At 42.4% G+C, this 17656-nt stretch overlaps 1 protein-coding gene across 2 annotated transcripts in view; it reads right to left on the bottom strand.

The window, feature by feature from the left end:
* ABCA1 (ATP binding cassette subfamily A member 1) overlaps positions 1-17656 on the bottom strand; it is a 93719-nt gene that overhangs the window by 34871 nt on the left and 41192 nt on the right. For both annotated transcript variants that reach the window (XM_072360590.1, XM_072360589.1), the window contains exons 6-8: positions 13863-13984; positions 10717-10908; positions 3596-3682 (exon numbers count right to left, since the gene is read on the bottom strand). In XM_072360590.1, the coding sequence (XP_072216691.1) occupies positions 3596-3682; positions 10717-10908; positions 13863-13984 (401 nt within the window). The remainder of the gene's footprint in view (positions 1-3595; positions 3683-10716; positions 10909-13862; positions 13985-17656) is intronic.

Here is a 17656-nt window from a genome sequence, read left to right as displayed (position 1 = left end):
CAAGATAAAAACAAGTCCATAGACCCTGAGCCTCTGTTCTCAGACTGGCAACTGATGTAAGAAAACAGAGATGTGCCCCCACACACTCTTTTTAGCTTAGTATCTCTGTGATGGTGACAGTAAGTGGATGTTAGGAAACAGGTAGGGAAAAGAACAGATGCTTCCCGAGGTAACCTTCCAGATTCCAATATTTTCAGCTCAGAGAACTTCTGTCTATTTGCTATCACAAAATGAATGTCTTCCATGGTAAACATGAATGTTTGCAAATATTTAGCATCTAGCACATCACTGGAAAGAACATCCTCTCCCTTTCCTAAACTTGGCTGTTGTTAGCTTCATTCAGTGTCATACTTTCTGTGCTGGCAGAAAATGAATATTTGTACTCTTTTTCTCTTCTCAACTCCATATACATCTGTCCTGCCCCCAGCTCATCTCTTTAACAGGCTGGTGAGTTCCAACACATTCCTTGTTCTGTAAGTTTAAGTCATTCCACCTCTACACATCTCCATTGTCCTTCTCTGAACTTTTTCCAGTTCTGCTGCCCCTTTCTGGAAACAAAGTACCTTGATCGGTACTCCATATTGAAGAGAAGGGCAAACCATGGATTTACACAGTGTTGTGGTAACATCTTCCACAGGTGGTTCTCTATCCTTATCTAAATCTTTTCCAGTGTTTGATCTGATTTCTTGACTGTTACTGAATATCAGGTGACATGAACTGTGATGGTCTTGATGTGTGGCCCAAAATGGCGACGTGCACTAATAAGGACAAGCAGAGCTGGCGAGACACCTATTTGCAATTACTCTCCAGACACATTTTGGAAACAACTTCTGATAGCCCGACTGCTCTGTCTTCAGAGTCACTAAAAGCCCTATTGCCAATTTTGCTGACCATGCCTTGGTTTAGACACCTCTGTTTAAACAAAATGTAGATAATCAAAGTCTAGGACTGCTGACAAAGCCAGCCAGTTACAACCCAGAAGGCAATGGTGTCCTCTAACATCTCAATCCCACTCCACCCAACACAAGCACAGCCAGTATTTCTGGCCTTACACTGTAAGTAAGCCTGACCCTTTGTGTTCATTTGTACTACTGCACATGTTTTATATATACCAACATCTGGACAAAAAATCCTGATGCTAAACAAAAGCTATTTTGTGTCACATACCCAAGGATTCTATTTTTAGCTGCCCAAAAACACATGACACATTGATATGATGGAAGACAGCTGTGAGAACAGATAAAACCTGGGGATTTGGTGCTTGTGTCCGGACTTGCTTCAAGCATCCTTTCATCTGCTCACTATTCACTCCTGTCTTTGTCTGCATCCTGGTGCCGATCAGTTTGGCTCCACAGGTTCAGGGTGACTAGCAGGATACTAACATCAGGGACACGACAGACAAAAACTTAAGCCAACAGCTGCAGTTTGTTAAATATGCTCATATGGATTTTGGATTTGATGTTTTCTAACCCAGAAAGGCCAAGGCCACTCTTCAGGTGTGACACTTCAGGTGGGTCTCCAATGCAAAGGGTCACCTTGGGGAACTTTTGGTATTTTAGACAGAGCATTCCCATAATAAAAAGTCAATGGCTTTAGCTGAAGTGCCATCGACTCCTCAGGATAAGGAAAGGTACAGAAATAGAAAGCACAGTTAATTGGAATGAATGTACTAGGTGCTAACTATCCAATGGAGATTGCATTAATGAAGGTCCTTTATGTGTAATTTTAAAAACAATGTCTAAGCAAGCAACTTTGGCACCAGCAATCTCATACTAGACATACAGAGCTGTTCTGTTCATGCCACTGGCAGCATTATTGAACTACTTCTCCTAGACATCAGACTCGGCTGGGTGTTTCTTTACAGTTGCCCTTGCCCTCAGAGTTTAATCTCCTCTCCTGGGTTGATTTAAGGAGCACAGAGACAGATCTAACCAGTCCTCACACAAAGAGACAAATATTTTCTTCAGACCATTCTCTAATTAAAATTCCTTGCTAGAAAGGCTTCTAGATGTGGCACAAACAATAGCTCTCTCCACCCCCTCAAGCTGCTGCCCCATGAAACAAGCGACTGAGTCCCTCCTTTTCACGCGGAAATCAGACTGCCAGACAATAAGGAGTAACTTTCGGTCAAGCCATATGGAGCAGCTCAGGCAGTATGCAAAAGAAAATGATGCCTTTGTTTGCTCAGTAATGGGGCAGAATAAAAGGTAGTCCTACCCAAAACAGCTGCCAAGTAAAAGGCACGCTACCCTAGGACATTTTCAGCCACATCAGCAAACTGAGTATCACATGGTTTCAATTATTTTTATCCCAGGCAGGAAAAAAAAAAAAAAAAAAAAAAAATCCTAACACACACACAACACAAATTTAAGTGACGTAATGGGCAACAGATGTAACCAAACTCTTAAGGGCAGCCTCAGCCTCCCCTCCCCCTCGGGCTAGCAGCAAGAGCTCTGCCATGGTCCTAACTGAAGCTGGTCCCGGAATCACCTCAATTTCCCAGTAGCTGAGAGCCAGCGGCAGGTTCTGGACTGGTGTGGGACACATGCCAGGGCTGCTGGCAGGCATGATGCCGGCTCTGCAGCCAACCCTCCGTGGGAGGGCTGCACGCTAACCCCGAGTGACCTGCTCCTCCGCGTGCACACGGGGTTACTGCCGTTCGCTGCATGCTGCTGGCTTGACACAGGCTGGAAAGCTTGCAGAGGAGAGGAGGAGGCATAGTTTGGTTTAGATGGTTGCGATTTCTGCTAGAGGGAAAAAATGTTTTTGCCTAGTAGCAGTACTTCAGATTCAAAGTCAGAGCCAACCAAAAGCAACTAAGATATGCTTCTGGCTCTGAAAATAAAAAACAGTTTGGGGCTTCTGACTCTCACTAGGCATGCAGGGCTTTTTTCTTAATCCATCATTTCACCTGCAAAAAAACAAATACAGTCTCTATAATGCCACTATGCCTCTGCATACCTCTGCTTTGCTGGAGCCTTTCTCTGCCAGTGTTGTGATTGCCACTGCATTGGGTGTCCCACAAATACCAGAACAAAATTCCTGCCTCAAAATACTACTTCCCCCACAACAAATGGCAAAGAGCAACCTGTAGCTGCTAAATTGCAAACATCACCTCTTCCACATGCCATATTCACACAAAACCCAGGGGCCATTAACAACCCCTAGCATGGCTGGCAACAGACAGAAAAAAGAAAAAAAGAAAACAAACAAAACAAAAAAACAGAAAGGAGACAAACCCCTCTGTGCAGTTTTGCAAGGTGCTGCTAATCAGCAGATATATTGCAAAGGCAACTGCTGTGAAAGTACTCCCCGCAGAAAATTCCTGCACCACCTGGGAGGACCCAGTCTACAGCCACACACCTGAGAAACTCCTGTGGTGCCTGTAATTTGAAGTTCTGTGCACTGAGGAGCTGCATAGAGATGTTACTTCTAGTGATACAGAGTGTATGGTCATAGGACCACAAAGGAGTTTTGAAAACAGCAAGGGATTTGACTGTGAGTTGCACCAAGGAGAAGTGCACTCCTTGTTCTTGATGACAGGTTAGGACATCCACCACACAGAGGTATCCTTCTGACAAAGGAAGCTACTTACCTCCTTGACAAGCTTTCCCAGGCTGTCCCTCAGTGTCTCCACAGTTTCTGATAGATCCCGCAAGGAGGAATTAAAGAAAAATTGTCTCTGCAGGAGAGAAAAAAGAAACTGGAAGTCACTGCCAGGCATCAATAAGGAAACTGAATTGTTGTAAACACCCTTGTAAAGAAAGGTGGTAAGGACCAATTACAAAGCAAAGTGATTGATGGGGAAAACAGTGAGCTGGCTTTCTGTGCAGCCCTAAGCTTAAGGTGTCACAGGCTTCAGTGCTCCATAGTGCAACAGAGACACCTGTTCCATTCCCCAAAGTCTGGGCACATAGATACCAAGATAGCCATAGCCATCCCAGTAAGATGCTACATGTATGTATGTATGCTTACAGCACAAATGATGGCCAGGTCAGAGAACAAGGACAGCCCATAAGACAATATGCCAACAGACCTGCAAACATCCTGCAAACCAGTGCTAGCAAAGAGAAAACAAGTATATACAAGGGAGGGAAATACCAATCAGTAGACAAGGGATTTCAGTGACACTCCCCCGCTCAGACATCTTGCCACACAGTACTCCTCACCTTCAGATAATATTAATAAGCTAAATCCTCCATCAAGCCTTGACATTTTCAGACTGAATCAAGAACATATTTTAAAAGAACCAGGTTTCATAAAGTAACTGCTACACCACCAGAAGAGAAATAGTGATAGGTTTCTAGAGATGGATAGCACAACATTTTGGAAACTGCACTACTCCAATATTTCCTTGCCTTAGGGGACCCACTGAAGACAGCTCTTTCTTTACAGTTGCTCTCCATGTAGCTGATATGCCTGTGTTTATCTCCTGTTCCATTATATTTTTGTATACATTAAAGCACTACCATGTATGAGAAACATTTCATGCAAGAGAAGCATCAAGATCCTCTAGCCTAATAACATGGACAAAACCCCTTTTTTTTCTTTTTTTTCTAGAGAAATGAGGATTAAAATAATTTCTTAAGATTTCACATTCATAACCACATGTTACAGCATTTGAAAGCATACTATACTAAGGTTACGGCACTGTGATACACAGAGGAACAGCAGAGACCTTTAATTTTAGCAGAAATTTTCTGGGCTGACGCCTTTTATTTTCCTATCTTCCCTGGGGCAATCTCTGGAAGCAAAGTCTGGAGACATTCTCATGCTCTAGCTGATATGCTGAAGGGCAATATCAGCTAGTAAGTGTCAGCTGGTGTAAATGGGCACTGTTCCATTGATCTGCTGCTGAGGTATTTATACCTAGCTAACTTTATTGACTGCTCAGTTCATGCCTGCTCCAAGGAAGCTGTAAATTCAGGGAGGCTCTCAGTAACTTTTACAGAACACAGGCATTAATTCAGATAAACCATAACCAATCACAGTTAGAAGAAAAACAGTTCACATTTCCTCAGGCTTCAAGACTTTTTTAAAGGAATACAGCTGGCAAATACCAAAGCTATGTAGCTACATTACCACTTCAGCAATGAGATAAGGGAGAACACCCTAGATTCATGCAGTAGACAAGCCTGGTTATCTCTATACACCTCATCCAGCTCTGCAAGGAATTTGTGCTGTTTAATGTATTAAAAAACAATTCAGGGATAGGGTGGATGAGGAGCAGTTTTCTGATGATATTAATTGGTTCAGAATAGTGAAAGAGAAGTGAATTGCAAAGGATTAGTGAAAGGATTCATGTTCACTTCGTTTATAAAATGCCAGATAAAATTCAGTGCTGCAAAGTAAAGTACATACAGAGGAGACAGTTCTACCTTGAGATACCCCTGGATGGCTCTGAACTATCTACTGTCACTCAAAAAAGAGACCTTAATAGAATGATAAGACAGGTCAACATGAATATAAATCCACAGTTCATCCCTATTTATCAGGAACTAAGTGCCATTTTGGATCTTCCACCTCTAAAACAGTACAAGTACAGAAAAGGACTACAAGCACAATTAAGATATGAATAGCTAGTGAAGGAAGAACAACAGCTCACAGTTCTTCCAAAAGAAACTGTAATGACAAATACAGGATATGACAGAGGTCTGCAGAATTACAAGTGGGTTGGAGAATGTGAATAGGGGATGATTGTTCGCTGTGCCTCATCATACAAGAACAGAGGACTTCCATTCCAAAGATCAGTTTAAAACAAACTAATGGAACTACTTCATTAGACAACCCAGCCAAAATGGAGAAATTATGCAGATATTATACAATGCTGAAGAAAAAAGTTCACATGGTTTTGGAGAAGGCTAAGAAAACTTCATGAATGAAAAAAAGCTTACTAAAATCTACTGAACACTGAGATTCTAGCAGTAGTTGAGAAGGCAGAACTGCTAGAGTAGCATTCAAAGGAAACAGAGTTGAACAGAACTTTAGTCTGATCCAGTGTGGAAGATTCACATGAATTGTGACACTCAAGGAGTTTTTAAACCTGACCCTGAAATGTCATCAGTTTCCCCAGAAAATAACTTTTTGTAGTGGCTCTCAGTAATTCATCACATTCAAAAGTGACCTCTAAATTCAGTACTTCTAAAGTAAGATTGCTCCCACTGTGACAAGGCATTTACTAGGTGCCTGCACTAGGACATGGTAGGGGTAATGACTTGTTTTCCAACAAAATGCTGGAAAACATCACCTGTCTTCTCTAGGTACATGGCAGAAAGAAAATTCTTACAGGTTTTGAAAAGAGATGCCCTTGACAATTACTGTGCTAGCGGCTGGGTATGTCTTTTATTGTCTTCATCTAGACCTGTCCTTTAGGGCATGTGAATCTCTTAGTATTCTGGAGTTACACACTGCATTGACTTCTCTCTGCTTGCATGTGTGCACTTACAGGAGTAGTCAAAACTAGGGAAATACTTCTGGTAACTACAGTTAATTGCAGAGTCAAGAGGAGCATTGAATATGTCCACCTGCTCTCTCCTACTCTGAGGGATACACAACATGCAGGAGAATACACATGTATTCAAAGTATCATAACATAATCCACTTCTTTGCAGCATAACAACACCTAAGTGCCTCTGTTCAGTGACACCACTCTGCCGTGTTTGGTTTGAAACAGTTATCACAATTTTATGCTGATCTTAGTGGAAACTTAACACTGAACTTGCAGAAAAATCACATGCTTTATGTTTCTGCTTTTGTTTCCTGGGAGTGGAAGTCCGAAAGTACAGCTGCTTGAAATCATGATGTCATTGTACTTGACTGAAAACACTCAAAAGAGCAAGGAAAGCCACAAGCTCAACTGCAGCATGTATTTACATTTCTAAAGCCATTTTCTCAACTGAAATGCATTTTTTATTCAATGCTTAGCTCATGCTAACCATATGACAAAGTATCAACTGTTATGAAGGGAAAAGAACGACTGGATTTTCATGTGCTCTCCCACACTCCTTCAAGGACAGTATGGTACACAAGCCACAACATATTTATGGCTTATTGCAAACTCACACCACTGGAAGTGAATGTGGTGAAGCCCTTCTTGAGAAGCACTGCAGAGATGAAATCCCACAGGAGCATTTTCAAATGTCTCTGTCACTTAACTTCCTCCCCTCAAGCTGTTTACAAAACTGGCAAGGTTTGGGAAGGTAAAAGCTGTTGCACAGACAAGTAATTTTATGCTCTGAGAGCCCTCTCCCAACACAACACCAGCCTGCTGGAACACCTCTGGCTTACTGACACTGTTCTTTTTAAGAAGGGGTGCCTGTAACCTTCCACAGATTGCAGAGTTCTTTCACAGGATAACTTGCTGGTCTACCAGAGAGAACATTGAAAAGAAAAACTGTGTACATGGTGTTAGATGTTCTATTTCTCTGTTTTTTCCCCAAACAGCTTCTTCTGCTGTACAGCCAGTGAAAGACAAACCTCAAGAAGACAGGTTTGCAGTCGTCTTTGATACAATGTCCTAAGGCCTTCAGTTCTTATGTTGGTCACAAGGGCTTCAGGGATGAAAACTGACACATGGGTTCTGGAAAACTGAATTTGGCTTCAATAAGAACATGTTGCTGCTGGTGGACTGAATACTCCATCCAGAAGGAAAGTGGATCCTCTTCCATGAGGATCTGTGATCACTTCCTGATTTAATTCCACTTCTCCACCAAAACAGTCCAGCCCAAAGAGGACTTTGGGTAACAGAGGCATACCTGAATCTCCAAGCCTGTGCCATCTTGGCTCTGTATTTTCACCCATGAGAGACAGCTAAATGGAAGTCATACAGATGATGAGCTGCAGAGCTAGAAAGCTTCATGTACAATTTTAATTGGAAGTCCTTCATCTTTACTGTACTAATCCAATTTGTACAAAGTTCAGGCTGATCTGGATAGAAGAGATAAGCAGGTATGCAAAGACAAGTATTTTTGCCTTTTTTAAAAAAACTTCCTTTGCACTGCTGTGACATTCAGAGCTCATACAAATCACCACACAGCTGTAGTAATTTGCTTTTTAAAACTGTGTTCTGCTCAAAATTTGCTAATAATTACTGTCTTGTTATGAGTTATCTGAACACTTATTTTTCCCTCAGGCAGCAAGTCGACAAAACACTTAAAGATGGTAGAAGCAGATGATGACATAGGACTCTCAACCCACATACACATGCCCCAACTACTGGGTTTCCAGTCTTGTACAACCCCCTTCTTCACCCTTCAGCACATACAGTCGTGTTAGTCACTTCTAATCCAGATAGATTCCTTAATGCAATTTGCTGTATGGTCTTGCAGAAAGAACAGCAAAGAGGAATGCAGAGGGCAGGAACAAACAAGCGGATGCTGGCTTGAAGTTTCTGGATGCAGTGCTCAAGAAATTACAGCCAGTCTACTTTCCAGATATTTGAGTGGCAAAAAAATCTGTGTTACTGTTGAAGACCTCAGTGCTGCATTTATAGAATTCTTGTAAGTTGTTGGAAGTCCCCTTCACCCCAACAGTATCAACCTACTATTTTGAGATGCTTTTCCTCTGACTCTTCAAAAATCAGTAGAGATCAGGTCTCATCACATGAGCCAAAAAATAAACTCTAAAATTTCTGCTGTACTGGCATCTGACTTGGCCCTTACTTTTACTTAACATCAAAGAGATTAAACAGAAAAAAAAATAAATAAAAATAAAAATAAAAACAAATATCTCCCACAATCAACTTGCCACTTTTGGTTTGAAGGCTCTGCAAGTGGATAGGGTGCATGCTATGCTTTTCCAAGAATTGACCCCCAGTGCCTTTAATGATAATCTATTAATCAAAAGCATTCTTTGTTTAAGAACAGAAAGTCCGTTCTTTGTTCCAAGATGTTACTGCAGGTCAAGGCAGTTTTTTTAGCCTTTAAAGCCACTAAGTTTCAAATGTGTTGACATGATTCTAGTGTTGTTCTATTCATTTTATCTGGACATATTGAAGCCTGTTGGTTTTATTTCACTCACTAAGGCATTACAGTAGATTTTACCAGCCTTCTCTGAAAAAAACTAAGGACCTTTACAAGATGGTGTACAATTCACAACAGGTTTACTGCTGGCTTCATGTCTCGGGCTTGTGTAAAGCTGAGATCATGAACCAGCTTCTCAGAAGTCACCCAAATTTGCATGTATAGTCTTTATCCACACAGCTGTTGCCAAGAGACACAATCACAGTGGCTTATAACTGTCTTCTTTCAGCAGTAAACAATACAGATGTAACAACAGAGACATAGATATGTTGTGTATCTGCTTCTGTTGGCTAAATTTTCAAAAATGAGAAAAGCAATGCTTGGTCTCCAGGGGGCCCAGAAGATCAGTGCTGAGTAGTACTAACTGGCAACTTTCATTCCACTCAGTTCCTAAAAATCTAGTATCTCTGAATGATTTAAAGTACATGCACATATATACATATAAATGCACATAAGAAATTGCTTATAGCCATTCTAAATAGCACACTTTTGTTACAGGAATGATTTCAGTATGGTTACCCCATCTCTTGATGCTTTTGATCTTCCAGAAGAAAAGAACAAATGCAGATGAAGGACATAGGAGAAACAGAAAACGAGCTGCAGAGAGAAGTAACTGACCAATGTGTACTGCACTGATCAGTAATGTGATTCCAGTACATGTTAATTATCTCTCTTTGACTAGGGACAAAGCCAAACAAGTGGTACATGACTTTCTGTTCTGAAAACCTCATCAAACCTAGAAAACTCACACAGCTGAAGTTTATTTCTTCCAGTACAGACAAGAGAGTGTTTGTTTCAGACTGGGTTCCGTGGTCCCTTCTTTCTGATACTTCCACCAACTTCTAAAAACTTTTGATTTTATCCAGATATCGTGGACCTAATATAAAGCATCACTTTTGTTTTTTGTATAAACAGCTAAGTCTCCTCCAAACTCCAAATACCTCATAAACGATGCATTTTCTTGAAATTCAATGAGTTCTGAAGCACTTGCTCAAAATCCATTCAGTTGTTCAACTTTTCAAACAGAGTATTTAAAAGCTGACTCTTCATATGAATTAAATCTGCTCAGAGATTGTGGCCTGCTACTGGCTATAACTTCTGTACTCAGTGGCCCATTGGTAATTGCAGAGGTGAATTTTCAGTACTCAGCAGGAGTTGGTCTAACATCTGGGGTCACTTCAGCTGTTTTATTTGATCAAAACAGAGCAACAACAGAAAGACAAGCATCTTTGTCTCACTGTGTGCCCCCAGTGGCGCAGTGGTATAAGCTGCTGCTTGCGGCACCGGAGGGCCCGGGTTCGAATCCCCCCTGTGGCGCAGGGGGTAGAAGTGCCGCTTCGCTACACAGGGGGCTCAAAACCTGGGAGTTGGACTTGATGATCTCTAAGGTCCCTTCCAACTCGCACGATACTATGATACTATGATGATCTGTATGTTACTACACAACATAAATATTTTCCTCTTGACAAATTAAATATAGTCTACATGCATTTATACCATACAAATAACACTGCAACAGAAAGGATAGGAAGATGAGCCATTGCTCAGGTTTCAGCACTAAAGACTACAGTTCTTCTTCCTCAATAGTAATAAAGAATTCACTCTGAAAATATGGTGATAAATTCCCAGATTGAAACCCCTTGAAAATGTCATGGCATCAATGACTGCTTCTCAGAAGTGTGACCAGCGGACTCACCTGAAGAGGCTTCAAAGGATCCAGGTCAGCGCGAAAGGCTAGCTCGGCAGCATGGAGTGTTTCCTTTGGTAAGGTGCAAAGGAAGGCTTCAGAGTCCACGGCCACTGAACGATTTTGGATTGTAAGAAATTCAGACAGCGCTGAGCTATTGCAGAGATCTTGTAGTCGCATTTGATAACCAGACACTATGACCTAGAAAAACAAGAAAAGCATATAAATCTCCCCACATGCAGGATTCATTACACAAAGCTGGTTATCACCTCTACAGAACAGTTCCAGATAGAGGGAAGAGGGCATTTTTCTCTACAAGCTGCAAAACCTTGACCCACACACAACTCTAAATTCCAAGAAAAACATGTTTCCCTTTATAGTACATGGGGAAAAAGCCCTGGGGGAGTCAGGTCTCTCTCCACTTTCCTGCACACATTCTCAGAGCAATAGTAATCTTGTCCTCCACAGCAGCCATCTTCTCCAACCAAGGGCACAAGCATTTCCCAATCTTGTCTTCTGGGAAGTGAGCCATAGAGACAAAAAAAGGCTTCTGTCAAGACAAAAGTCTGGCAAATATATGTGAAAGGCAACAGACCTATGCCCCAAACTCCTTTATAGGAGCTATATATATGCCAGCCACATTTTCTGTATGGTCAGGATCAGGATCACGTTCCCCTGTAGCCGATACACCTCTTTACTGATTGCCAAGATAAACATTTTTCAATGTTTTGGGGCAGGTAATTTACTCTTGAAATAAGAATTATTCTAGAGACTGCAAAAAACAAGAGATAAGATCCTAGAGCCTTCTTTAATAGGCACAGTTTTATTTCAGGTGGTGGCTTACTGGTGAATAAGGTTTACTCCTCCACAAGGAATCACCTCATTTGTGAAGAAAATGCATTAAATTGTTCTGAATAATCGCAAGTACCTTTCAGACCTGGTAGCCAAGATTGTTTCTTTACTAAGATCAGTACAGCATCTGGGTTTGATGAACAAAAAATAAGTACCTGGCAAACAGGTACACACTTCATAAAGATGATGAACATGGGGAAAATCTGGACTCTTATTTTGAAAGGATTGTTTGCCTTGGGGCTAGACGGAGTTAACAATTATTTTTTGGGAACACACTGTGAACAACAGCTTTATGGTTCATATCTTCTGTTCTTTTGTAATACCAAACATGAATTGCCCAACCTCCAGCAACAAATAACGAGAATTGATTTACATCCCAGAAGAGTTAACAGTTCCTGAATCATGCTGGGTAAGTCTGAAAATTTTCTTGTCTTTCAAAACCAAAAGGGCAACAACAATCCAGGAGAAGAAAAGTGCACTATGTTCAGAAAACAAGCAGATGAGATTGAAATTTCTAATGCAACACTTATGCAAACATTTAACTTTAGTCTGCATCCAGATGCCAAAAATAGGATGTTTCAATGCTGTACGCTGGGGTGAATGAGCAGAACAGTTCCCACATCAAGATGACTAGCCTTCTGAAATAGACTTTTTATTAATGCCAGCATTATCAATATCACTTCATAATCACGCTCAAGAGAGGATATTCCTATGGAACTGGGCTGAGTTTCAGGAGATGTGGGTTCAGTGAAAAACAGTTCCCTGAGTGGACGTGCATAAAACCAATGTGTCTCAGCGTTCACTCAGAAAAATCAAAGAATCACAGAATCACCAAGGTTGGAATAGACCTCCAGGATCATCCAGTCCAACCATCCACCAACACCAATATTTTCCACTACAGCACATACCTCAGTACAACATCCGAACATTTATTGAACACCTCTCCACCACTCCCTGGACAGCCTGTGCCACTGCTTGTTTCAACAGAGACATCTTTCGTAATGTCCAATCTGAATCTCCACTGGCACAGCTTGAGACCAAAATGAGGAGGAACAAATCCTTCCACCATCCTCAGTCACAGTTCATATTTTTGTAGGCTTTGACAGTGCTAGCACAATCAAAATATGGCAGTGACATGGTGCAAGATCAGAGTAAGCATTTCTGCCTGTTCTAGAATCTGTCTGCTTTTCCAGAATGAAAATGAGTACCTAATTTCAATTCTTTTGGTCACTCTTTTCCAGAACCATCCATAGCATGTTTTAATTTAGTATGAATTTCAAGCAAATTTGTTTCAAATAAAACAAAACCTGTTATTTAGAACAGGTAAGATATTTTTTTTTTTTTTTTCCCACTGTTCTTAGTACAGCTTATCTATAACTTGTATGTTCAGTTGTCAAACTGCACTGAAATAGATGGCTTGACAGAAGTCACTGAAGAAACAGACAATATGTGCAAGCAGGCAGCATCTGTAACTACATGAAAACTAAGTTTTGAAAGAACTATTAATCACTCCACTTCAAAGAAGAGATCTGATCTGGAGCTGGGAAGCAGACTGGATGGATTTCCTTCCTCTTAAACAGTCACAATGACTTAAGAGGACCACAGGTCTTCCTTTGAAATCTGAAGCAACCAGATTTGATTTCTGCAGCAGAAAGGATGCTACAAGAGGTGGACCAATTCACGCAAGCTAGTAAAAAACATATTCTGAGTTTGACAATGACAGACAGGGCATCCAGTCTGGTCATAGCAGCCTAAGTCTACAAGAACAGTCATGGAAACAAAAGAGTACATGTGAGATCACAAGTACTACATACTATCCAAGTCTTTCTTGAGGAGTTGGTCACAGAACAAAAAACATACTTCCCTGTCCTGCACCGGAATCCATGGCAGAGTGGCACACATACCATACTCCAGTCCATGCTCAGCAGCAGAACAACAAACCCTTTTTTATTTCTAATCAAAGAAGAACAGTTCCAATAGCACTACCAACATAACTAATGTTTCACTGGGTGGGGAAAAAAAAAAAAGAAGAAGAAATGGGAAGGAGGAAATTCCAGTTATCCTGAAGGATATGAGGCCACTTTCTTATGCTGATCAAAACACTTTCATGTCATAGAGTCCTTTTACAACTTACAAAAATAAGACAGTAAGTTGAGTGTAAGGAGGAGAAAAATGAAGACTACATTTTCCTCTGTTTTTTTACAACACCTAGCACAGAGGGGTCCTGCACTGTGGATTCTCAGCATGATAATTAAACAAACAATATGCTAAACATTATGGTAGTGATTGAAAGTGTTCTTTACCTTTTGGAGGTTGACCTCTGCATCCAGTAGCTCCTCCACTGCAGAAGATGGCATGGACGCATTATGACGGAGAAAGTCTGAGAATGTCTCATTGTCAACCAGGAAATCTCGAAGTTTCAAGTCTGGAAGGTGACAAAATAAAGCAACATTTTAGTCGGAGCAAAGCCAAAAGGAAATTAATGCGAGAGCACTGGACAGGAAAAGCAAAAGCTGACAAATAGAGGAGAGGGGATTACACAAACAAGAGCACAAAGAAAGCAGGAGCTGCTTGCAAATGCTCTGAAGAATGGTTGTTTTCAGGGATGTCAAACCATGATGCCTCTATCTAAAATAATATAAAAGGATTTTTTAAGATCAGTTTTGTTTACTACATAGGATCAATTTGCATGCACACTGGTCAGAAACAGAAGCAACGAAGCAGACCAAGCTGTCCCCCTGCTCTGGGGTGAAACCTACTCCAGTGTTAGCTTTGTACAAAGATGGAGTTTCTCTTAATCCTTGTGTTGTTATTGAATGCAGGACCCAGCTAGTGCATGGACCATGGAGGGATTTACTGGCCTGTATTTAATCATGCTAATAGTAACTACTAGATGCACTCTACAAAACTACTACTTGTACTCCACCATAAAATATGTCACAGTCTAACATATTCAGATACAAAGAAAATAGATGTTATGGGATCACACGCAAATCTAAGAAAAAAAACACTTTGTCAGCATTTCTGCAAACACTTTCTTACTTTGTTTTATTTCCCCAAGGCCTCACCTTCTGAAGCCACTGGCACTGGAGCTTTAAGCTTTAAAACAAATTTGTATCTCCCCCACAGCAGAAGGGAGCCATCTGGAGATTATAATCCTCCTACAATATTAAAGTTCACAAACCTACAGCTTAAGCAACTGCCCCTTGTGCTGTTCCTCTCTCTCAAGAGGCCAGCCCTTTCTTCACCATGCTTAGATAAACTGGGATGAGGAAAGCAGCTATGCCAGAAGAGCTGTGAGAGGAGGCCTCATGGGATTTACTGGGGTGAGGATTTCCAGGAGATGCCAAGCCTGACAGCTGGGTGTCACGCTGCTACTTCTGCTTGAGGAAGAGAGACAAGAGCCCATGGTGAACAGCAACAGAGAGCGAGCCCTGACAGAGAAGTCACGCAGGCAGCCCCTCCGGCAGGAACATCAGCTGCCGTTACACACCACATTTTTTCCCTCCCACTGTGCTTTTCGCTCCACTGGGCTGGCAATACCAGCAAGAAAACCCATCCTGGGGAAGAACCCTTGCGAGGAGCTGGCTGCCATCCATGGAGCCAAGGCCACTGCTGCGTGCCGGAGCCCGGGCTGATACAGGCTGAGCAGTAAGGCAGGCTGCCAGGCGCTCAGCTCAGGCAGCACAAAGCACGCGGGGTTACTGGCGGTCATTGCTCCCTCATCCACATCTCCAGTTACAAACGCCCTGTCGCCTTCTTGTTCCGCGCGAGCAGCCACCACCACCGCCCTCTGCAGAGGCGATGCAGAGGTTACTCTGGGACGAAGGCTTCTCTCTCCCCCGCCCACTCTGCAGAGCAGCCTCACAAGGAAACCAGCTGCTGCTGTAGCGTACCACAGTACTCTGCTCCCCAGCTTGCTCACCGAGGCTGAAAGAAACATCACCCCCTGCCCCGATTCCTCGGCTGTTTCCTAAGGGCACTGAGCTCCCCAAACACTTTTGGGCCTTGTTTGCTTTCTTGGTGAGATCATCCGCAGCACTTTGGAAACTGTTGGGACAAAGGGGTAGCTGGCTGAACGCACCCTGGCATGGGAAGATCAGATGTTTGCAAGCTTTTTCATTTACTCTGTCCCTGATCAGAGCATTTTTTCGTGCTCCTCTTAAAGGGGCCATTCCCTTTAAAAAAAGAAACAAAGGCAGCAGAACAATAGTCCTCCGGCTTTTCTATATCCTCATTGCTGGTTGTTTGCTTTTTGAGGGGAAAAGTGGGGATGCTAAGCCTGCCCTGTAAAAGCAATGGCTGCAGGAAAGCAATGTGAGTAGCACCATGACTGCTGCTGGCCTCTCCATAATTGTGATGGGGAGGAACAGCCTGCCATCTTCCATGACTGTAATTAACCAGTTCAGAGTTAACAAGGCTTTTTTTTTTTTTTTCCCTTCCTTTTCATCCTGCCAAGTATTTTCAGACTTGCTCAGCACTACAATTTGCTGAAAATCAAAGCTGCCTTCTAAGGCAACTCCTACAAATGCCTGAAGGAATTTTCATCGTCGTTCGGAAGAAAACATGACGGGAACAGAACATAAAGTTACCAGCACGAGAAGTTATCAGAACAGCTTGTGGGACAATACTTCGCTTCCAGCTGGCTGGGCATGAACCCATGCCATAATCCTTGTCTTCCTGAGACAACACATGGGAGCTCTGCAAGACCAAAGGACCAAGCCCCAACACCATGGTCATGCTGCACCACCCACAGCAAACAACCAGCCTTCCCCATGGTGCATTTTCCTCCCTCACCCTGTCCAACCCCACTTCTGGTGCTCATGGCTCTGTATCTCATGCAATCACCCTCAGACGTGGAGGCATGCATAATGACCTGCACGTGAAGCCATGCAAAAGCAACAAGCCCTGGCATCAGTTCCTGCCCTGGATGTTTAAAAAAATATGAGAGTTAATAGAGATTTCCTCTTGAAAACAACTCCCACAAGGTTGCTCACCCGCTAGGGCCTAAGGAAACACAACGGCATTAGCTAAAAGAACCACACCAAAAATAGTAAACAAAAGAAACAGACAAGTCTTTTGAAGGCTAATACCAAGCTTACAAATGCATGGAGTAGAAAAACACACTTTACAATCAGAGGATGACTGCTGTAATACTTTCCTGATATAAAAGCTGAGACACGCTATCAAGTTACTCAAAGAATGTGAAGGAAAGCATGTCAGGTCAAACATGATTTAACTCATGCATCTTCTCTCCTGCTTGAGACTGACAAAAAGCACTTGCCTGGTTGACTACTGAAATCCAGCCAACACAGAGCAGTGCAGCTATAGCACTCATGGGGCACATAAAAAAGACATCCTTCATGCTTTGCCGACATGAAAGGGCAACCTCTCATCATCTCCAAGAGAAAACCAGTCCCGCAGGCTCTCCCCCACCACCACCACATGCTATGGTCTCCTGTTAATATCCCCTGGTCCCACAAACCAAGAAGAGCCCCAGGCACAAATGTGGGTACAAACTGAGGTCAGAATGAGCCACTACACTCAAACACAATCAGATTTGACGTCAACCATCTCTCTGGTGGGATAGCAATCAATGTTACTGTCTCACAGTGAAGAAATAGTGAGATAGATGGTATTCACAACGTACTACTTTTATAATTGCAATCCTGACCCCAAAGGAGGAAAAGCTGATAGCAAAGAAAACAAACAAGTGCTTATAAACCATGAATTAGCACCTCTGTGCCAACACACCCAGTAGTACTGACATGCTTTTGTTCTGACTGGCTCCAACTCAGGTACTGTGCAGCAGCAAAGCAGGAGACAGTGACCACACACATGAAACAAGCAGGAAGACAGAAGTCCACTTCCCATCTAGGGCAGGGAGAAGAGACTCCCCTAAGTCACGTGAAGGAGTCTCCAGCACAAATCTCCAGAGCTGGCAGTCTTGTGCCTTAACCACAAAACCACCCTTCCTCTCTGAAATCACAGGTCAGGATTAGACAATCATGCATGGCAGCATTTCACAAATGCTGGCTTCACGAAATACAGGGCAAGTCAGTTGTTTCAAATGAGTGCAAGGGGCTGAGTTCAAGAC

The sequence above is a fragment of the Excalfactoria chinensis genome, chromosome Z (assembly GCF_039878825.1).
Source record: "Excalfactoria chinensis isolate bCotChi1 chromosome Z, bCotChi1.hap2, whole genome shotgun sequence".
Lineage (NCBI taxonomy): Eukaryota > Metazoa > Chordata > Aves > Galliformes > Phasianidae > Excalfactoria > Excalfactoria chinensis.
The sequence above is the reverse complement of the archived record's forward strand: the minus strand, read 5'-3'. Positions and strand labels throughout refer to the sequence as shown.